This window comes from Glandiceps talaboti, chromosome 6 (genome assembly GCF_964340395.1).
Source record: "Glandiceps talaboti chromosome 6, keGlaTala1.1, whole genome shotgun sequence".
Taxonomy (NCBI): Eukaryota; Metazoa; Hemichordata; class Enteropneusta; family Spengelidae; genus Glandiceps; species Glandiceps talaboti.
The window spans coordinates 20,457,519-20,481,513 of NC_135554.1; the positions used below are offsets into that span (position 1 = coordinate 20,457,519).

Genomic DNA, 23,995 nt, shown 5'->3' on the forward strand with positions numbered 1-23,995 from the left:
GTGTGTGTGTGTATGTATTGACATACTTGTTAATATACAGATTGTACAAGTGACTAGATATGTAAGTGATACATTGAATTGCTCAAAAGCCAGTATTTGTTTAGGTGAGTTGAATTCACCGTTCACCATTCACATTGCTGTATTGTCTATTTATTCTCACATATAAAAGTTGAAATTCAGAGTATGTTTATTCTAAACACTCACTTGAAAGTACGATAGTATTGTCTGTGTAGTAAAATGAGAGTGTGTGAAAGTACAGCCGAGACTCATACAGGCTGACGTAAGTGTCAACACTGGTGTGTAGCTAGAATACCAATATAATATCATTCTTATCACAGAGATGAGTGTGATGGCCAGACAAAACAGTAACACCAGTTTCTCAAGATCTGGAAACAACGACAGTACTTCGTTGACAACAATAACGAGGAAGTCTTTGACATCAGATACCGATATATCGTCTGACATTAGTGCCAATGATGTGGTTCAGAGACGTAGATGGCCTGCAGAGAATATTGATGAGGATGATGTTACACAGGTACTACACTTCTTACACATTTTATCCCACTCTTTCCAGTAATCCTAAGCATGATTTTTTTCACTGTCAAACAAGAACAAGCATAACATTCAATCGCCCACTTTGATGGTGGAGTAATTTTTCACGCTTCACAAGATTCATTCTCATGCCAAGGCAGTATGAACCGTAATGAGTCAGTCACTGTTCATATTAAGGGTGACTCATAGTTGCCACTGTCTGTGTTTTGTGTCCAGGGCATTTGAAACCCAACACTTAAAGCAACACAACTCTGATCACCTCATTGTGTCTGGTCAACTATGATGATTGGGTATTGGGCAAAGTTAGTAGGTCAGAAATGTTGACGGCCTTCTCTTTGTCAACACAAGAGGGCGCTGTTCAAGTCTATGCAAATTTCAGTAGAACAGACCTGCGATGGATTCTTTTGTTAGATTTGATTTTTACTATAAAAATGTTTGCAAAATGGCTTGAAATTCGTCATGACGTAGTTTTGTCATCAGGAAATAAGATTTGAGAACTGTAAGGGAATTTTATTGAATTTGGTCTAGCATGGAAAATAAAATAGATTACCAGTCGTTTTATCGTATTGAACAATGGGATATGATTGGTCAGGTACATGAGACAAGTAATGGAATTTCTGACTCTAATTAACCCTTCTGGAAATTTCCCAGTCTGTGGAATTTTCCATTGTTGCGGCAAAAACAACGAATAACAAAACCACTACATTATTCAATTCCCAAGTGATAACGGTTCCATCAAGTGATTTATAGAATGGTTAATTTCCGGTGTATCACATGAATTCTTAATTTAATATGTTTCCCTCGAGTTTTTTTTAATATTTCAAACCATTAAACGATGTGTTTAAAATAAATCTTTATTGTTTTAAACCAAGAAATATTATATCTTATTCATATTTTAAATGTTATGGCTGTCATATTTTATTATGTGAATAATATTTTTATATTTTAAGTGTGAACAGTTGTGTCAACTATTTCATATTCAATATTTATTGTAAACCAGGAAATACAAGTTTTAAATTTTATGTCAGTGCTTGAATTTTTATTTCAATGATAGTCTGATATTTGAAGCATTATTTTGTTTTAGCAATAACTACATTTTTTGTATACTGTAATGAAGAAATATTTTATTTCCAATGTTACATGTTAGATACATCATAATATTCCTCGTTTCCTATTTTTCTATGAAAATATTTGAATATTAGCTTTATTTTTACAATTTGGAGTAGAGATATTTGATATAAAATTTTACACAAACTAGCTTGATGTTCACAATTGGTATTACAAATTTTAATGAAAAGACACTAAATCTTTATTTTGGTTGATTATTTGGACTGTTTTTTTTTTTCCTTTCTTTCAATGTTAGATAATTTTAAGTGTATTATGGGGTGGTGGTAAGTTAGGACTGGCCTACTATGATGCAGACACGTGTCAAGTTTACATGATGATGGATATAGTTGAATCTGAAGACTTCCAGATATTACAAAGAGGTGATTATTATTTTTTAGTATATTAACCAGTATACCATGCATAGCAAGGTTCAACAAAAAAATATAAAATATATAATCTGGTCGTTCTACTTCACCAACGCACGTCTATGTCACAACAACAGTTGTCTACATCACTGGTTCTGCTGTGTTTGAAAAATGAGTCAAAACTCTCAAAATTGGCATTACTTTCCCCAATTTAAAAAAAATATATTACTGGCAATGGTATAATTATACTATTCACCAATATTTTTCTTCATTCAGTCAGAAAATACTCGTTGGTTGTCGCTACAATTCGCTAGACTCCTAGTGACAGAGGCAAAGGCCCCTTACGTCACTCGTATTTTCCTTGGCTGAACAAAGAAAAAAATTGGGGAATAACATATAATGATATAATATGAATTCCTTTACAATGGCAAATGTCACATTCATGGTTTTATTCTAAGAATTTACATCCATACTTAGTCTTGCTTTTTCAATAATTTTTATATTTTTTCTATAATTCTCTTGCTTTTTCTTTGAGTTCCATGTTATTTTTTCTGTAATTTCCATAATTTTTCTATAATTCCTGTGCTTTCTGTACAATTTCCATGTTTGTCTATAATATCCTTGCTCTGCTATATTTTCCATTCTTTTCCTGTGATTTTCATGTTTTTTAAAGGATTTCCATATTCTTTACTAAAATTTTAATAATTCTTTATAATTTGCATGTATTTTTTAAACGATTCAACGTGATGATTTCCATATTTTTCCATAATTTTCATGCATTTTCTATAAATTATCATTTCTGTTCTATTTTCTGATAATGTCCATGTTTTTTAATCCCGTAGCCATGCTAGGATTGCCTTTACTACGACATCTACACTTTTACTATCACACCTATGGTTTTAACATTCATGCGTTTTACTACAACAATCCATGCTTTTACTATTTCCTTTCTTTCACAACGACATGAATGAACAAATAGCTTTGTGTGACCCTTGACCCTTGACCCTAACTATCGTGATGAATTTCACACACTGTGTCATAATGCATGACAGCAAATAGAGATAGTACTCTTCTAATGTGCTGAAATCTTACCAACCCCTTTTCATTCAAAATATTGAAACATTGCTTAGAGAAATTATCTCAGTTGGAATTAATTTCATTGATATTTTTTCACATTTTTATCTTTCATTTATCATTTCATTTATATTTTGTGTACAACTATACAATTATATAAATTAAGACAGACTTCAAAATTTCTACATTTCAATAGAACCAAAATCTGAAAAACTAAAGCTTTCCAAAAACCCTGACTGGTTTTCGCCTTCAACTGTTATCATATTGAAAGTCTGTCATATCGTACATATTACCTTTACGTCAAGGAAGACATTTCTTTCCGATAATAAAACACTGAATTCTAAATCTATATAAAAAATACTTCAAGTAGTCAAGTTTTTACCCAGATATATTATCTAGAGTACTGCTACATTAGAAAATAAAATTCAGAATTGAAACCACACGTGCATCATCTTCTAATTCTAGCCTTTAATATATTCAAATTAAATTTGATACACAGTACGAATTTAGTCAGAATAATTATGTGCAGAGTATATTGAAGGTTTAGGTTCCATAAATGTTGTATTTTGACAAAATATTAGAAAATGATAATTAACGTTAGACTTGTATAGTATAGTACATTAATAGTATAGTAGTGTATGGGCCAGAGGTCTGGAAATGCAATAAACATATTCTTGGACAACTGACATTTACGACTTATCGGGAATGAAATATACACTGAGCTTGAGTCAAATTTAGGATCCTGACTGCAGTCTACATAACCAATCAAGTTAAATCAAATTAGTTAATATTAAGTTCAAACAATCTCTGCTAACTATAAATCCTATCTACCAAATTCGTGCCAATATATATGGAATATTGTCGGAAAAACACTGTAAACCTTTATTCTAATGTGAGTTGATTTTGTTAGTCTAGATGTCAATAAAGTGTGAGTAGCTATCTTTATAAGTACTTGGTTGTACGAACATCATTCCTTTCCAGAACCTGTTTCCAAACACTTCATTTTAATAATATTCCACACGATTGCATGAAGTGACTGTATAAACTTATATTGGTTTAAATATCAAATGAAAGCCATTAGGTATCGACGAATTTCAATTCTTGTATTTTTATTTTGCAGTAAAACAACAAATTTTACCGACTACTATCATCACAAGCAGTAAAATGGATGAAAGACTGTTACAAGCACTGTCTAATACAGGTAGGCTACGGTAATCTGACTTAGCAGTATAGTGAATGTGTAGATACGATAAGATCATCCATCAGTCAGGGTCGCTGCTAATCAATCTTATAGTACAGACATGTGATATGTTTTATCCATCTAATTAATTCGTATTGTACAATGTCTGCAGTGTTGTTGCTACGTATTGTACAATGTCTGCAGTGTTGTTGCTAAGGTTTAGGAACCCCGGTAACGGAAAGGGGTAAAACTGTTTATTATAGTTTTCGGTGGAATCTACCATAGTGAATCCTGGTAAAATGACTAGGGAACCCTGGTAGATTTTACCTGCTTAATAGGCACATGATCTGATGCCTCAGCCAGCTAATCAAGTCACAGTGTCTGATACCTAGTTAGTATTGTCTCAAGGTATTGTGTACGGAGAGAGAAAGACTGGCGTCATCGGAATTAGTGACTAAATCATGTACTTTATCATTCTTCAGATATATCAGTCCCTATATTACAGTGAATAATGTTTAATTTAGTATTGTATGCAAGGGACATACTCACTGCATGACAGCCAATCAGCTTCAGCTATGAGTGACCCAATCACAATATAGTGTGCAACGTCTAGAGTTATATATGCAGGGACTCACTGCCTCCCAGTCAATGAGCTTAGGACAGCCATTTTTATTTCTATGTTTCTCAACCCACTGAACCCAAATTTCTCTGATTTAGTAAAAAGATTTTTTTTAAAAATTGACTATGTCTGTGTCAGAAGAAAATCACAACATCACTGATGGTAAGGTATTGATACCACAAATACATTGTTGGGCAAAAATTATTATTTGTCAGTGAAATTCAGGACCTTTAGTAAAAGCAAAATGGTTCATAGTAACCTGATTTTAACTGTCACTTCTAAGGCATCCAGACATTGAAAGTATGATTATGAAGTGAAGACATCACCATTGATACACACACCCTTTTGTTTTCTTTTTCATTTGTTTAATCTACTGACCGACTTATCATTTTAAAGGTGTTACGATGATCAAGAAACATGGAAGAGATAGGGTCACCGTTAGCAATTATTGAGCCAATCAGTTGCCTCAAATATAACAGTATACACGACATCATGTAGAGTTTTGTATGCAGGGACTTGCAGTCTGATAGTCAATGAGATTTGTTATCAGTCAGTTGGCCAATCAGCTGCTCCCCCTAATGTACTTGGCGCCATGTTAGAGCTTTGTATGCAGGTACTCACTGCCTCACAGTCAATGAATGAATGAGATAATTTGTTATTCAGACAGGTTTGAAATCGACTGCTACATTGTAGAGTATACTATGTACGATGTCTAGTTGTGATGTCTAGTTGTAATGCAGAGGGATCGGTTTGCTTCATCAAAGTCAATGACAGTCTAAATTATTTAATCTATCATTCACCGGGCCTAATCAATCAAACACTATGTTACAGCGAATGCTTGAATAGTAAATGATGAAATTGACCTGCAATTTGGAAGACGTTGAGTGTGTGTGACACTGACCTTTTCAAGGTGTTTAAAGTGACAATGAACTTTAGGGTATTACAGATTGATTTTAATGGCAATAAGAGATGAAATGTACATGTATGCTAGTAGAGTGTATTAAGAGAAAGTATTGCCAATAATCTGACAGTGTAAATACATGTTCAAGTTTATAGATGTAATTTCATAGGTACAGGACTTAAAGGGCTAACTAATTTCAACATTTCAAAAATACAGTGACAGATTTCTTTCCTGTATATTCATAATACTGTATTCCAACATTAGGAGATAAAAAAATCTGTAATACTCTCTAAACCGGCAGTTTCATAGGTGGCTCTGTGAGCAATATTACACGGTCAAAGTCATCTAGCATAATGAGCGTCATCTTAATCCAATCCCTATTTATATGCAGAGTAGGCCTTTAAACTGATGTATAGATTGACAGATTCATTTTGAACTAAAGCATCTATTGCCTCAACTGTCAACTCCGTGCTATCTTTAATTCATCAGGTTCATGTCTGCCATCCAAGTAATATCCGCATAAACCGACGTATCATTAGTTTTCTCCTTTATAAACTAATTGCTGATATTTTTCTCACAGTAATTCAGACAGCATGCAAGCATCATCAATACTCAAACATTCACTGTCTAGCGTGTGATAAGAAGGTGATGCCAGCTGAGTAGTGTATGCTAAAAATACAGAAAAAAAATGATGTTTCTTTCTTTAGATTTGATATCTGTTGATAGCTACTACGGTGATAAGCCGTCAAGTTTCAAGACAGATTTTTCAGCAGGATGGATCCACATGTAATATGACAGTACAAGTTACTTTGGAATGGTAAATTGGAAAAGAATGCGATGTTTTGATCCATCTACTACAGGGTACTACTATCGAAACATCGCATTTGTTTCCAATTTACCATTCCAAATAACTATATTGTACTGTCATATTGATTCTTGGAACCGTGAACAACATATTCTCCACATTTAATATGTCTTTGTATCATATACCAGTATTTATACATGACGGCTGTTACTATGGATTACATTAAGATTCGTTGCTAAGGACACCCTCTCAATCGTTCGCTCATGTGTAATGAATCTAACTAGGACTCAGTGCAAATGACAAAAGATGTTTTCAATGGTTGTAGATAGCGTTACTGAAATACAGGTTTTCAAATTGTATTTACAGCCAATGATTTAGGAGAGGCGGGCCATCAAATTGATAATGCTGTAGATATACAAATACTACCCAGTATTGAATTCTGTAAGTATCATCAGGTTAACGTTTCAAATGATTTTTGCAAATATAATATTTGTTGCAATGCCAAACTAGTTGTATTGTTTTTAAGGAGTCATTTCAATGTTTGTATGTTTCATTTCCATTTTTCACTAATCTTTCTCCAATCACGTGACCAGAGTTCTTTACCTACCGACATGTTGAATTTTTGAAATCGAGGACCACAATGGAAATAAGTTTTAATTGCTTTGTTGTGTTATCCTCGGCAATACTTTTAAATGTATGTTTTTACTTTATTTTATTGCCAAATAAATTCAAATCAAATCAAATCAAACTTATCCTAATGATGAATGAAGGTACAATTCTGACAAAATTTCATTTGACGGCAAATGGTACGAAATATAAAATTCTTGAAACATTTGATGTTAAAGGTGTGTTTTAGTAATGTACATGTATACTCAAAATATTCTGTTCGTGTTAACTATGTTTATATGTCGTGTATTTGTGAAGTCATCATCATCTTTAATACTTTGTTCAGGGAGAACACAGTCTCGGGTCAACCCGATGACTTAGTACTGTTTCAACCCGATGACTTAGTACTGTTTCAACCCTATGACTTAGTACTGTTTCGAACAGATGACTTCGTACTGTTTCAACCAAATGACTAGTACAGTGCAATTGCTTGAAAAGTCTACTGTTAAAATGTATTATTTTTCATTTATTAGTCCTCAAAGGATACGTAGTTTACAGCTCACAACAAATGAAAACAGTATTATACACAAAAAACACTGAAAGAGGCGAGTAAAAACAAAGGGAAGCTACACAAATACAACTTAGCATCGATTTAACAATCTGATGGCTGATGGGACAAAACTCTTTCTGTATCGAACTTTGGAGCATTTAAGACAACGGTACCTTTGCCCAAATATGCACTAAGCAGATGTTTATTGTCAACCTCAATCATACGTGCCTTGCGTAGTACTGCACATCCCATAAGGTCGGAGAGAGCAAGAGAAGGCAATAATTGTACAATAAAACATATACATGATATATGGTTGTCAGTTTGATTGATCATACATAATTTACTTTTGTTCATTTTTTAGCCCTTGAAATCAGTAAACGGAAGATTTTGAGTTTGAATTTACCCTGTATACCTGAACATTATACAGAGAATGAGAGAGTTATTTATATGTCATCATTAGTACCATTTGAACAGGTTAATATGGTAAGACTTCATTCTTTACTAAACTTTCACGAGACATCCATTCTCCTCAAATGCAGAATGTGGATTTTTTGTAATAGCATGTGAGCTTTTGTGTAAGTCTTTCAGACTTTTCTTCAAAATGTTTGTCATCGATTGACCTGTTTAAAAAAGGGACATTTTCAAATGAATATTATAATATTGAAGTCAGGAAAGTAATTTGACCAGCAGTCTTAAAACAGACAGAGTAAAACTATAGAATTTGAAGTCTGTGATGTGTATACTATATTAGATAGGAGAACATAATTTATGTTATCATGTATCATTAAATAATCATTAATGGAAATGATATATTTCCTGTGTACTCTCTCTCTCTCTCTCTCTCTCTCTCTCTCTCTCTCTCTCTCTCTCTCTCTCTCTCTCTCTCTCTCTCTCTCTCTCTCTCTCTCTCTCTCTCTCTCTCTCTCTCTCTCTCTCTCTCTCTCTCTCTCTCTCTCTCTCTCTCTCTCTCTCTCCCCCCCCCCCCCTCTCTCTCTCTCTCTCTCTCTCTCTCTCTCTCTCTCTCTCTCTCTCTCTCTCTCTCTCTCTCTCTCCCCCTCTCTCTTTCTCCCTCTCCCTCTCTCCCTATCTATCTATCTATCTATCTATCTATCTATCTATCTTTCTATCTATCTATCTCCCTCCCTCCCTCCCTCCCTTATAATTTCAGATCCGTTCAATGGGAGCTCTGCTAAAGTATCTGGACAAGAAACGAATTGGAGTTGAACTAGAAGATCAGAGTGTTAGAGTACCTGTCTTGGCTCTCAAGACATTCTCACTGTAAGTTGTACATAGTCATAGTTTATTTGTTACATACATATATATCGTTGCACACTGTCTGTAGACACAGTCAACAGCAGTCCACATTTTGACAGTTTAGAATGTTATTTTATCAGTGAAATATGCCAGTTTTGTAAATTGTTTGCCACGCATTCAGCACTGAATAATAACATAAAGATAAGAAACCAACAAAATGTATGGAATGCTGAAAATAATGAAAACAAAGTATGAATGTCACAGATTGACCTCACCAGTTTACCAGGATTTTCATAGGTACACACCAAGGTGACCTTGAAATCATTGTGAAACCTTTATCAAGTTGATTACAACAAAGTAACTACCAGAGATTTTGATATTCTAAACAAAACATGTCATAAATATCAAGGCCAGGTACTCCAAATGTGGAGGTTACTTTTGATAAATCATAACTGAAAAGACCCACACAAAATAAATATAATAACATTCCGAAAGTGAAATTCTGAGTTATATCAACAAATGTTCCAACCTTATGACCCTGTTTACCTATAATTGAACACTGTTTTGAAATGTACATTAATGTAAGTTATTAACTGTTTTGAAATGTACATTAATGTAAGTTATTAACTGTTTTGAAATGTACATTAATGTAAGTTATTAACTGTTTTGAAATGTACATTAATGTAAGTTATTAACAGTCTTGAAATGTACATTAGTGTAAGTTATTAACTGTTTTGAAATGTACATTAATGTAAGTTAACTGTTTTGAAATGTACATTAATGTAAGTTATTAACAGTCTTGAAATGTACATTAATGTAAGTTATTAACAGTCTTGAAATGTATATATTTTATGTTAACAACTCTGTTTTGAAATGTATTCATGTTATTAACCCACATATCAAACCTTTATACACAATAGTATTTCATTAGTGTGCCAGCTTGGACTGGCAGAGCTATGAAAATCCTCAACAAAGAAAGGAAAGCCACTTAATCCTATGGTTCCATGATAATGTAGACTGTTAGATATATGTCCTGTCACCCCCTCACCCTCAATAGTGTGTAAGGGGTTGGTCAATGTGTGAGGGTACCCTGATATTGCATACCCTACAGGCTACCGATAAGGTATAAGTACTAATCAAAAACTATTGGTTTCAAACATTTTGGTTTAACTCAGCCTCTAGCCCAATGGCCGAAACATCTCAAGAATTTTGTCTAGTGAAATTTGTTAAATCTGCCATGGCCGGCTGATAACAACAGACCAAGTAAAGGAAAATTAGTGGCAGCTGTCTCCAAATGATGTTGATCAGAGTATATTTGCAGTGTAGCATTTAACACAGTTCCTGTTTGTCGTCATTGTTCCAGACTTAAATATACATATACTGTGAAATACTAAATTTTCATGAACAATTTATTTTCATTGGTGAGATTTTTCAGCTAAAATGAAATACCTTGAAAATACATTTTATTCATAGATACCATGTATACATTCCTAAATCAGTGACAATTAGGAAATCAGAGAATTTATCTATTCAGTGAAAATTAAGTCTCTTGAAAATACAGCATTTGATAGTGCAGAGTATGCCAAGCCCAGTCTGTTATAGAAAACAAGCTGTCATATGATATGATATGTTCTGTACTTATCATAGATTTAAACAAAGTAAATTTGTCCAAGTCACATGAGGTCTTTATGGTTTGCTTGTTTTCATCACCACGGAGACTGATTTATTTGTGAAATGCAACACCTGGGAACATAGTGAGGTCAAAGGTCATGTACTGACTCAGTTCAGGTGAACTTTTAGTACACGCAGTGAGCTGTGAAGGGGAGATGAATTCAAAACATGTCATTTTTAATAGTTTATGCATTTTATTTAGGAGAACAATTTGTATTGACACCAAAGTGAAGTAGCCTTCAATCAATCAATCAGCAAAGTTTATATAGCGCCAAAATCCAAAACATTGTTTTGCTCTATGACGCTCAATGGCTAAACCACACTGTATGCTTTGGAGAATAAGTGTGTTTTCAGTTTTCTTTTGAAAGTTTCCAAGTTTGGAGATTCTCTGATGTCGAGTGGTAGTACGTTCCATAGTTTAGGCGTAGCATATGAAAATGCACGGCCACCATATGTGATGGTTTTGTAGGTTGTAGATGTTAAAAGTTTCTTGGTGGATGAACGGAGTGTACGAGTTGGAATATAGGGCTGGAGCAGATCACTGATGTACGCAGGAGTCTGGTTGTGAATGGCCTTGAAAGTTAACAGCAAAATTTTGTAGTCAATCCTGAGACGAACTGGTAACCAATGGAGATGGGTGAGAACTGGGGTGATCGGTGCAAATTTCCTTGTGCGTGTGATTATTCTTGCTGCAGTATTTTGAGCTCGTTGTAACAGGCCTATTGTGTTGTCTGGGAGTCCATAGAGAAGTGAATTACAATAGTCAAGTTTGGCTGTCAAAGTTGCATGTATTAATGTTTGGCATGTTTCATTAGTGAGGTAGCGTTGTATGGATCCAATCCGGCCTTGCATGTCTTGTTGTCTCCACTGAATAAAATCAAATGTTAAGTTTAAAAGTCTGTAAGGTACGACGTGTTGAAATTTTGTCTGAGTACTACAGTTAAATAGAGTGGGCCAGTGAGGGCAGAGTGACATGACATATCGTACAGTCTAATATGAAACATTCATGGGTACTGGCATATCTGTGAAAATAAGTATACATTTGCAGCTACTGCTATGGTATTGTCACTATCCAAGTTGTTTGGCACAATGTACCTGAACCTTGATTTGAACTTTCACCTCATAAAAGTTCAACAGCAGCCAGGAGATCCTAACACTGTAATAGTGAAGTATATTTATTACAGTCATGTATAATATCAAAGCTCTTTTGCAATTCTCTTAATCATTACATGATGCATGTATCAGCAAATCTAACCATTATATCTTTGTTTTTGTTATCCTGCTAGTGACAACATGTTAATGGTTGATGACAACACCTTCACTGCTCTACAGATCTTCCAGAAAGAACTACATCCATCTATCTATAAGTTTGGTGGCAGTGGTGCCAAAGAAGGGCTCAGTCTGTATGGTGAGATATGAACACAAACACAAACTTTTTTTGTCAAAAGTTAAAAATTAAATCACAAAAATACAACACTTGAAGACAAATATTTTGAATGTCAGGGATAAACACTTTTCGTTTTAATTTTCATCAGAATGGAGATTTGGTGCAAATTTAATGCCATAGACACCCCCTCTGCTGTCTATGGTATAACTTTCTCCATGAGTCTTGGCTCAAGAGATGTGGGCAAAGAAAACTGAAGAGCGCCCTCAGTGTTGACAGTTTTATCACATTCAAAATAACCCGCCAAGAAGGTTCTTGAGGTTTTGACAACTCACAATTTCTTTCTTAAAAATTCTGCTTTCTTTGAGGATGTTACATGTAATTTACAATTGTTGGAGCAAATATTTGATAAGACTGCATATCTGTCTAGAGATTTTATTGAACTTTGTTCACCATGAACACTTTCTGTAAAACTTTCACATTATAGCTTGGTCACATAGCAGTGATTAATAGCACTGATTTGTGATATTACTGATAAAGACCTGTTGTGTATTTATACTCACAAAGATTGCACTATTTTGATAATCACGATATCATGAATATATTATATCATGTTTTTGTACATACTGTAGGGATCATGAATCGGACTAAGTCAGTGTTAGCAAGTAGATTGTTAAGGTAGGCAGTATAGTGGTAGTGACTTGTTTAGTGAGGTCAGGGGTCAAAGGTGAAGATAGAAATGTGACCACCAGCCAGCCAGAGTATAAATGTAGGGGTCAGATATCAGCTGACTGATATATATTTTTGATACCAGAGTCATAAGACTAGGAAGTTAGTGATGTATACTCTTGTTAGAGTAATACTATTGCATGGTATTTTGGAACATGAGCAATGTTTTGTTATAGTGCAAAGTGGTCATAGGAAACTTGTTATATTTTTAATTTAATCCATAAAGCCAAAAAAAACAAAAAAAAACGCAGAATTGTTTCTGGTCAGTGCACACATCACTTAAATACCCTTGCGTAGAGCTTTTGTATTTGTTTTTGTCCAGCCAATGCAGTCTGCAGATCCCGGGGGAGACAACTGCAGATCCAATCATGAACAAGCAAATAACATCTGCCCCACATACACACTTGCTCTAAAGTACTAAATAAAAAGAATAGTAACTGCCATAGTAGATTTAGTGACAGGTTTGTTGAGAATAAAAAAAAAAATTGCGTTGTCATACAACTTTAGACAAAATGTCCTAACCAGAAACAATTCTTTCTTTTTTTACTGGCCTAATATATTCACAACGTAGACATAGAAGAGATCTTGCAAGTTAAGCTTGATGGATAAAGTTGGTATTATATATACGATGCGTTATAAAAACAACTCAGAATCTATGGTTCAATTTGTGATAGGTACTGTAACTGTAGTTTGATTTTGAAGTAAATAGTCATCTTCCATTTTGTAGATTATGGTTCATGAGACCTATACAAGACATTGATGTATTGAAAGAACGTCAGGCTGCTGTAGCTTTCTTTGTTTCTCCTAGAAACATTGAAGTTTTGACATCTTTACAAGATGCTCTCAGAAATATCAAGAACGTGGCTGTAAGTGAAATAGGTCTTTGTTTAGACAAATTTTACCAACTGTGGTTATACACATACATGGTTATTGCCCCTTCCACCCTGTATATATATAGCTTCATTGGTTTTTAATGATAAGGCTTACAGTGAACAGGAAATTGGGGTTGAAGAAGTTAGAACATTTCTGACAGCAATTAAAATATCAAATACAGAATTCCATATATTTCACAAAAGCTCACTAAGATATAACATGCGTTTCTCCAGAAATGACAACAGCGCCCTCTATCATCAACAATTTTGTAGAAATGATTATGTTTTCAGTTTTATTCATGGAATTAGGATTCCATTTCATACACCATCAGTGTACTTATGAAATCTCCAATGTTGTTAAATAACAAGTCATGTAACAAACAAATAAACAACAGACATACAATTCACAAAGTTATGTCACTGAAGTATTAAGTTGAATAGATAAAAGTTCTCAAGATATTATGAATTCAGTCTTTAGAAATTCCTGTTTCTTATTGTTGTTCTCACATGTATATTCATTCTCAGAGGATACTGGGACGGATGAAAACAGCTCAAGCATCTGTTGGTGATTGGCAAGCTTTGTATAAGGTAACATGCCTCCCAATGTAACTTTAATACAGTACTTCACACAATGGAAAAAAACAAGGCGTAACATTTAAAATGATTAATAAATGTCAAGTTTCAAAAGCCGTTGTGTCAAACATTTACTGTGTTTTAATAATTTCTCTGTCTTTCTTAGTCTAACCTGCATTTACTTCATATGAGTTGAGTTTGCATATTCATTCTATACTTGAAATATGAAATCCTGTTTTAATTTCATTTTGCATAGACTGCCTATAATGCAATATTTATTGGTGATATATGCAGAGCACAGACTATTAACATTGCTATCTTTAAGAAGGTAATGTATAGAATAATGCATGTATCTTTTTTTTATCTTATTTTTTTTTAATATTCTTTAAAAATAATTTTTGCTACACATAGACACATAATTCTACAAAGTTCCATTCAGGTTTGGGACTATGTGACAGGGCCTATGTTGCACTCTTGCTATTGTGTCGCTGTGGAACTGTCAAGGCTTTCCCAGTCAGTCCACAATCTATCTGGAGTCGCTCAGTCCCAACAATGTATGGCATCTGCAGGCTCCGTTTGTATCTTAAAATAATACCATCAGGAAGCTGGATCTATATTATTGGGATAACATAACCTGTGACTTATCCATGAACTAAATATGAATTAACAACCTCCAAATAAAAGCACAAACGTTGGTTGTAATAAATCTTTAGAATCACATTTCTTGGTAACTACCACTGTGTTTATTGCTAAAGCAATGGTAACTATAATTCTATGATTTGTATGTCCATCAAGTGATCTGTATGTTTTCTATTCTTATTGCATACTGACTAACTAGTATTTTTTTTCTTATAAAATGTATAACAACCGTTTATGTCAGTCTTTGGGTAGTTAAATCATCAAATCCTATATTCTGTATTTACAATTTATTGTACAGATTGGAAGTACATTTACTGAGGAATTACACCGTATTGCTAACCTTATCAGCAAAATTGTAAGTATCAACCAATTTATCAGTTTCCTTGTTTGAAAAAACCTGACAAGAGTAATCATTTCTCCATCCAAACTGTGTCTCAACTCTTGCATTGCTGCTTTCATTAGTTTATAATAGACAGATTAAGAATAGATGATTGGTTGGTTAGTTGGAGGAATGGATAGTTGGTTAGATGGATAGAGAGATAAATGGATGGATAGATAGATGGTTGGTTGGATGGACAGATGGAGAGATAAATGTATGATAGATATAAAGACAGAAAGCAATACAGATTGACATGTCATGGAAGGGAGAATAAGACAGTCATTAAATTGATTTGTTGATTCATTCATTTCTTCTATTTCTACTTTATTGTAGGTTGATTTTGATGAGTCTGTGGTTCTGAATAAATTTGTGGTGAAACCCAACATAGACCAAGCTTTAGATGAAAGTAAGATACATTTTATACACAAATCAATGTCTATTTTACAATGATTTTTACTAGCCTGTCATATACCAGATAGCCTTGTTTCAGTATACGACAAGATTCACCTAAATATACTGAAAGAAAAAAACTTTATTTACCCATATCAACAATGCTCGACTTGTGCTAAAAATATCTAAAAACAACAATCTTACAGGAGTGTGGTGCTAGTAAAGTGTTAATGACTGGTGTGGGATTTTATATATACAGCACTGCATGTAGTACCTTGTATGGCACTGCATAACAAGAGTTAAAATATTATGCATGCAGTGTTTTCTGCTGCACTGTCACTCACTACACTCATGAAGGTAAAGCTCCCCTGAGTATCGGTATACTACACTTGCACTCACACATCATGGGGTTCTGTCATATGCCTGGTCACAGTTTTGTAGAAGGATATCTCATAGTCTCTGTTTATGATAAATTAGAACATTTATAACCAAAATAAAAGATTCCATGAAATTGTAGTTATGTATATATCTCCTTATTTTGTAGAAAAGAGAACTTATAATGGACTTCCTGATTTCATGACCAAAGTAGCAAGAGAAGAGTTGAAAAAACTAAGTGATGATATCAAGGAATGTAATGTGGTATATCTGCCTCAACTTGGTTATCTACTAGCCATTCCAAGGTCTCCTAATATGAAAGATGAAAAAGACTTCCACATGCAAGGCTTAGATTTTGTAGTAAGTTATCATTTTATTATATCTTGTCAAGTTCTTGGGATATAATGTGGTAGTCTTTTCTTATATATTTCATGAAGTCTTTTGAATGTCATTGTTATGGATGATTAGTAAGTAAAATCAAAGTGACTGGGTTCTCCAGGTATTATTACATATGTACCAGAAATTACTTGTACTGTTGTGTGCATACTAGTGTGATTTGTATTGCAGTGCAATACTGAAATCATTATTTCATACCTAATGTGTAAATGAGGGTGTGATCATTTGCTGTACATGAAAGCTTGCCATCATACAATATCATTTTTTACAGAATTTTGCTGTTTCAGATAAACATATGTAATAATACCAGAACCTCATGCTGCTGCATGAGTTTCAGTGTAGGTACTCAGGGAGGGGTATTTGCACTCATACTTGCTGCTGCACTGTCATTGGCTACGCTCATGATAGTATGGCCGCAGACAACACTGCAAGCACTCATGCAAATACCCCAAGTATGCCATACTTGCACTTGCACGTCATGGGGTTGTGTTATATTATTATCCACCAAAACTGTGAGACAAGGTATAGAAATCTATGCCAAGTTTTACTGGATATCCTACTTTGTTAGAGAGGTTCCCAAAACTTATTGAAAACACTGCTATACTTTCATTTATGTGTACAATAGTATACAATGAAAGTTGTGTGTCAAGTTACCTCTCAAATGTGTACAATTCAAAAAGTGAATATTTGATAAAGTTGGTTACTAAGCCTCCTCACTTGAATTCCAATAAGGCCAAAAAAAAAAAGGTTTTGTTTCCCGTCCTAAGGTAATTTCAAAAATGATGCGGTGATGCGGTGATTTTTTTTTTTTTTTGATGGGGGGGGAGGGGGGGGGGGGGGGGTATGGAAACACACAACTGGTGCCATCCCAAGTTACGATCTTGCAACCACCTGATAATGGCATTGTGGAGTTCAAAACGTCTGTTTGGGCGGTGTAATGTACAATCACCAACATCATTGTCTATTCTCTGTTCTAATTCAATATATCTTGACTTTCACTCCATCTAGTTTCAGTCAAACAATATGGTCCATTACAAAAGTGCTAGTACTAGAGGTGAGTGGTTTAACAAATAAATCAGTCACTTCGGTTATACACACATGTTTGAAGGAAAAGTTGGATTGAAATAAAGGTGATTTCAAATAATTTATGATAATGATATATATTGTCCACATTAAAATGAGAGATCTTCACATTTTCTGAATAATTATGTACAAGTCTAGTATTTCTACACTGTCTCTTGGGTATTTTTCATTTAAAAACTGGTAACACACAGGATTTTTTGTCAGAGTTTGAGTAGTTCCATTTTCCACAATTGATTATGATTTTAAGTTATTTGTATTTCTTATATGGATATTAGTTTAATATTCTCTCATAACATTAGTATATTATTCACTCAGTGTCAATAACTGTTTGTTCCTGTGTGTGAAGTATTTTGTAGTCTTTTATATATCCTTGATAAATATGACAGTAACTTTACATGTGATGTCTGATTGCTGTTATCGTTTACAGAGCTGGATGCAATACTTGGTGACACACAGTGTGAAATCACAGGTAATACATTTCATTTAACAGTAATAGAGATTATAAAAATATTATGTATATTGAATACAATTCAGGCATGCATGGCATTTACTGAATTATTTTTGTAAATTAGTACACTTCTTGATAGTTTAGTTTTGTATGGTTCTATGTAGTCTTGTCTTGTCTTGTCAGCACACCTTGAATTGTATAACTTGGCAGTGTAATCTTGTATGGATCATTTTTTGTGTGACATTTATAGTGTGAGAGCACATTAACCCAACACGTAGAAGTTTTGTGTGTCTTGTAAATAGAACTGTTGTACACCTAAGTTAGATATATTTTGAACACATACACTCTTATAATGATATTTTGTATTTCAGACCATGAGACAGGCATAATGCACAGATTACAGAATACAATCTTGGAACACTGCGATGTCTTATATTCAGTCCTGGAGTATGCAGCTGAGTTAGACTGGTAAAATAGCCTCACTTTTTTTCTGTCAACCTATTTGAAGTATTTTCAAGGTACTTTAGTTTAGTGGCAAACCACACCAACAAAAAAGATGACAATAAATTTCAAGTTAAAATTTGTATTTCAAAGTAGCAAGACAATCAGTGAAGTAAGAAACTGTTAATCAACATTCTCTACCCTTTTTTTTCAATTTTAGTTTGATATCTCTAGCTATATGTGCTAAAGAGTATAATTACAACCAGCCAACATTGACTACAGAGAATGTGATTGACATAGAGGGAGGTCGACATCCACTACAAGAACTATGTGTTACTCCATTTGTTCCAAACACTACTAAATCTGGTGGACAAGCTGGTAAGATGAAGTTCCTCACTGGTCCGAACTCTAGTGGCAAGAGTGTCTATATGAAACAGGTATGCAAGAAATGTCAGGTTTTATCTTTTGATCTCTGTTCACAATAATGATAAAGGTCAGGGAAGATATCAACATTCGACAGTCCCAAGATCAAACAGGGTCATCAAACTAAGATCAATGATTGACTGATCATAGCGCCACCTAGAGGTCAGTTTTGACTATCGATGTCTTGTTAGGATCATTGACCAGGACAGATTGAAAGTTCTCTATTCTTTCCTAAGTTGAACTTGTTTGTTGTAGCCTTTGTAATTACAATGTAAATAAAAATAGGCATTTATACTGAATAAGTTTTTTGTTTGGGTTTTTTACTAAAAATGTGGAGTGAAAATAACCTGAAAAGTCCCATTCTCCAATGTCTGATTTGTTTGATAGTGTTGCAAGCAGATATAGGCATTAGTTTATATACACCAGAGTTGGTTGTTTCTATCAGTGTAACTACTTATTCTATGTTTCATTTACATATATTGTGTAGGTTGGTGTGATACTATTCTTAGCACACATTTGTAGTTTTATACTAACAAAGTTGATACTTTTCATTAACCCAATCAAACCCTATTATTTTCACCTAGGTTGGACTGATAGTGTTCCTAGCACACATTGGTAGTTTTGTACCATCTGAGTCAGCTCATATTGGTATGTGTGATAGGATCTGTACACGTATCCATACCAGGGAGTCTGTATCAGTTGGGTTATCTACATTTATGATAGACATAAACCAGGTAAGTCTATAGCTATGTGATATGTGGGTGATCAGATATGTACACATAATCTATACTAGGAAGTCTGTATCAGTTGAGCTATCTACATTTACATTTTTTTTTTTTTTTTTTTAGCTAGATTAATCTTCACGTTTTTACAAAGTGTTACTGTTTTTTTCTTGATTTGTCTCATTTTAATATTTCCTGATACGCACCTATGAACACTTTTCTGGATATAAGGTGCTCTATAAGTGCTTATTTATTATTATTATTATTATTATTATTATTATTTATGATAATTGCTAGACACAAACCAGGTACCGGGGTAAGTTTAGCTATGTGGTATATGTGTGATCAAATATAAACATGCATAAAAACCTGGGAGTCTGTACATGAACAGTTGGACTATCTACATGTGTAATAGATATATATAAACCCAGTGAATAGAGCAATGGTGTTCATACTTTCGACTTTTTAGTGATGTCTAGCACATAAAAAGCATGATGCAAAACTATATACTACTAGTATAGTTTGATATTATTGCATTGTACCTAAGGGACAACAATATAGTAGAGTATCCAGTAGTTTTCAAAGTCATAAAGAATTGCAAATGTTTTCATTTAAAGAGAGTGCTAATTCAGAAATTGGTTTGTCCTATAATCAATCAATTATGTGTAATCTGAAGTTCAGTGTTTTGTGACTTTCTATCCTGATTGAAGGAACAACTCAGACAGGATTATTCAGAGCTAAGTCATAGGCTGAAAACAATAGATTTCATCTCAATAATCCCTTAGACTGTAAGATACATTGTGTCGGTCTGCCTTCGCCAGCCTCCTCTCACTGATGTGTGAGGGCGCCCTGTCATGGCATACCTTACAGACTAACTAATGTCAATAAACGTTACCACCAAGTTTCTGACCAGTCCCTTTATTTGCAGTGTACGGGTGTAGACGGTACAGAATCACTGCTAGATCAATTCTTACATCCTGCCCATGACACTGTCCACTATTTCTGTTATTCTTGTAGATGTCTGTGGCCCTGAGATGTGCAAGTTCAAGGTCACTAGTATTGGTGGATGAGTTTGGTAAAGGTACAGAGACAGTGGATGGTATAGCTTTGCTGTGTGCATGTCTACAATTCTGGCTTGATATGGGAGTCAACTGTCCTCATGTGCTAGTGTCGTCACACTTCCATTCCATAATACATCAACATCTACTAACAGAGTCCAACCAACTCACATTCCAAGTTAGTAGTAGTCCTGGGGTAGTAGCATGACTAGTAAAGCAACTAGCCCCATACTCTAGTCACCCCATCTTTCAAAAGAAGTGTCACAAGAGGGCGCCCAACATCAAAAAAAGTGAAGGCTAAAATCACATAGGCAATACATGAAACCGTTGACAAAATGTGGCTAAAAGAACTGATGTTCCTGAATATTCCATCATCTGTAAAAAAAAAAAAAAAAAAGTTAGCAGAATGTATTGTCTTGTTGAGAATTATACAACCAATTGGCAATATTATCATGAAACACAAGGGAATGATATGACACTTTCAAAGAAGACTGTACTGATCAACTATCATGACTTTCACTTCTAGTCCAAAAGCTGTTTCTTCACAGTAGCACTCCTTGAGACCACACTCATTTGTCCTTCTGATGACCAAAATATTGTTGTCAGGTGCTGAGTGTGGATTTTATTGTCAATAGATTACCAGGATAAACACGGAAATTAATTTGTGAAAAAGACAGTATTTTCACTGTTATTAGGATGAAAGAGAGAAGCCATAAAATAAAAAAGAGAGATTTTCAATTGAAAATGATTCCTGTAAAGACTCAAACGTCACTCCATGCCATCCCATCCCAAATGACAGACTCTAATACAGGCACTTTCTGGGATCAAATTTCTCATCTGTTCTATTAGTGTTTGGTTTTCATTTGGCTCACCTTTTGCTATTTTGGCTGGTGAGATTCTTCACTGAAAAACACCTTCAAGTGAGTTTCCAATTTTCAAACACTTTACCTATGTATCTATGCATATATTAGGGTTAATAACTTTCTGTCTTCTTTGCCACCAGACAATGGAGGTTTTACATGAGAATAATGATTTAGTGTTCCTGTATCAGTTAATTGATGGCTGTGGTAGTTGTAGCTATGCACACCATATAGCTAGAGTGGCAACAGTACCAGAAGACATAGTAGTTAGGGCTGAACAGGTATGTTGCTGTTGTTGTTGTTGTTGTTGTTGTTGTTGTTGTTGTTGTTGTTGTTGAAAGTAGTAATGGTACCAGAAGAAGTAATTTATACTTTCAAGTGAGTTCTTTCATAGACTGTTAATGGCATAATAAGGTTTTGATGTGGTGAACAATCCCACAGAATAACTCGTCCTCAAACTACAAATGTACATAAGGTACTTTTAATTAATATTTTCAATCACAGAGTAATATCAAACAATTCAGTAAAAGACAGTTGATTGTAGCTTCTGCTATCTCTGCAAGCAAAGCTCCATGAAGAACTTTTAAAGTTTTTAGCCAGTGACTCATCTACATACTGTTTGTGCTGGTTCATACAGGTACTAAAGCTACTACAGGAGAAGAAACCAATCCAGCGACCCGACTCAGCTGAGATGGATACACAGCTACAACACTGTCAGTCATTGGTCACTACATTTCTACAGTTACAACTGGATACAGATGATGTACAGGCATTCCTTACTGATGTAGTCATGCCTATGTCACAACAAATCAACAAATCTATTCAACTGGAGGCACAACAACAAATTATCAAATCTGTAAACGACGATACAACACAGCAAATAGAAGTAAACAGCTCTGTGAATAACGACGCAACTCAGCAAATACACATACCTGTGAACAACAATGAAACACAGCAAATACAAGTAAACAGATCTGTAAACAATGATGCAACTCAACATGTAAATAAATCTGTAAATGACGAAGCAACCCAGAAAATGAATAACTCCGCACTCAGCAATGCAACACAACAAATGAACAGATCTGTAAACAATGATGCAACACAGCAAATAAATCTGCAGACGACCACACAAATAAACAAATGTGTACACAGTGAGGCACAAAACTAAAACACAGAAGTATGCATCTTTATAAAGTAGATAATGTTAATAGTATGAAAGAGACAAAAACCAGTGTCTAACTGTACTGTAGTAAAAGTATAAACATGTTGTACACCACGGTGCTATTGCTGTTAATTAATGACAGTGCTAATCTTTGTCACTATCAACATTTACTTTTGATAGTACTCTTTCAGTCAGTCCTGCCACAGAAATCCACTATATATATGTGTCTTTTATTGTGTACCAATAATATGACAGAACTCCATAACATGTGAGTGCAAGTGTGGCATACTTGAGGTATTTGCATGAGTGCTTGCAGTGTTCTCTGTGCCAGTACTTTCACAAGCGTAGCGAGTGAAATGCAGCAGAAAACACTGCAAGCACAAGTGTAAATACCTCTGTGTACCCACACTTGAACTCAAGTGGTATGGGGTTCTGTTATTATTACATATGTTTATCTGCACATATGTTTATCTGTTATTATTACATATGTTTATCTGCACATTTCCATAAAAATCATAAAGATTGTACGATCATGCAATTTCATGTGTCTAGTGAATGACAGCATTCTCATTTGCATATCATTTGCATGCAGGTATGCAATAATGTTTTCGGTATCATACTGCAGTGAAAGTACCACTTGAATGTGTGTTCACCTGTGCAAGTCATCTCTGGTACATATGTAATAGTACTTGATGGCTGTCTGTGGGTGGAGTATCTTTTCTGGTAGAATTTGTAGTGTTTGATGTAGCAAACACAGCTCTGGTAATTTTCACATTTTAACAATGAAATATGCTAACTGCATTGACAATAGTGACTCTTTCATCTCAATTCCATGAACTTAAAGTGGGTACAATGTTTGCAGTACCTGTAGTCTTTCTCAAGTGATGCCCATACATGTCACTAGTTCTATGTCAGGCAATGTCATAGTTTCCATTGCCAAATTGACAAAACTAGTTTACTACAACACTGCATGTTTGCATGTAACATTAGAAAGAGAACACTTCACGTATTCTATCATACACATTTTTATGTTATGAGAACACATTTTATATGTGATGATATAAATACACTGAATGTTTCACCAAGTTGTCTTTTACATGATTCATTATCCAGTCATTGTAATTATTTAGGAACTGATGCAATAAATTTATGCAATGAATGCTGTACTTGAAATTAACTGCCTAGTTCCATGGTATGTATATAATAGTGTATGAAGTGTAGATGTAATATACATACATTACCTACCACCTACTTCAGTACCTACCTACCTACACACACACTCATACATACATATACACATACATACATACATACATACATGCATCCATCCACACACACACACATACATACACACATACATACATACATACATACATA

General features: G+C 34.3%; 1 protein-coding gene across 1 annotated transcript; it reads left to right on the forward strand.

The window, feature by feature from the left end:
• The first annotated feature begins 340 nt into the window (after positions 1-340).
• On the forward strand, positions 341-22,683 carry LOC144436944 (mutS protein homolog 5-like). The gene is made up of 22 exons (XM_078125812.1): positions 341-535; positions 1,916-2,039; positions 4,219-4,299; positions 6,970-7,044; positions 8,121-8,242; positions 8,928-9,037; positions 11,971-12,092; positions 12,701-12,746; positions 13,525-13,663; positions 14,195-14,257; positions 14,499-14,570; positions 15,180-15,236; positions 15,594-15,666; positions 16,195-16,385; positions 17,430-17,475; positions 17,932-17,973; positions 18,324-18,420; positions 18,614-18,830; positions 19,401-19,550; positions 20,556-20,774; positions 21,600-21,737; positions 22,094-22,683. Exons 1-22 carry the CDS (start codon positions 341-343, stop codon positions 22,622-22,624), a joined length of 2,910 nt encoding a protein of 969 aa, XP_077981938.1. The 3' UTR covers positions 22,625-22,683.
• The last annotated feature ends 1,312 nt before the right edge of the window (positions 22,684-23,995 follow it).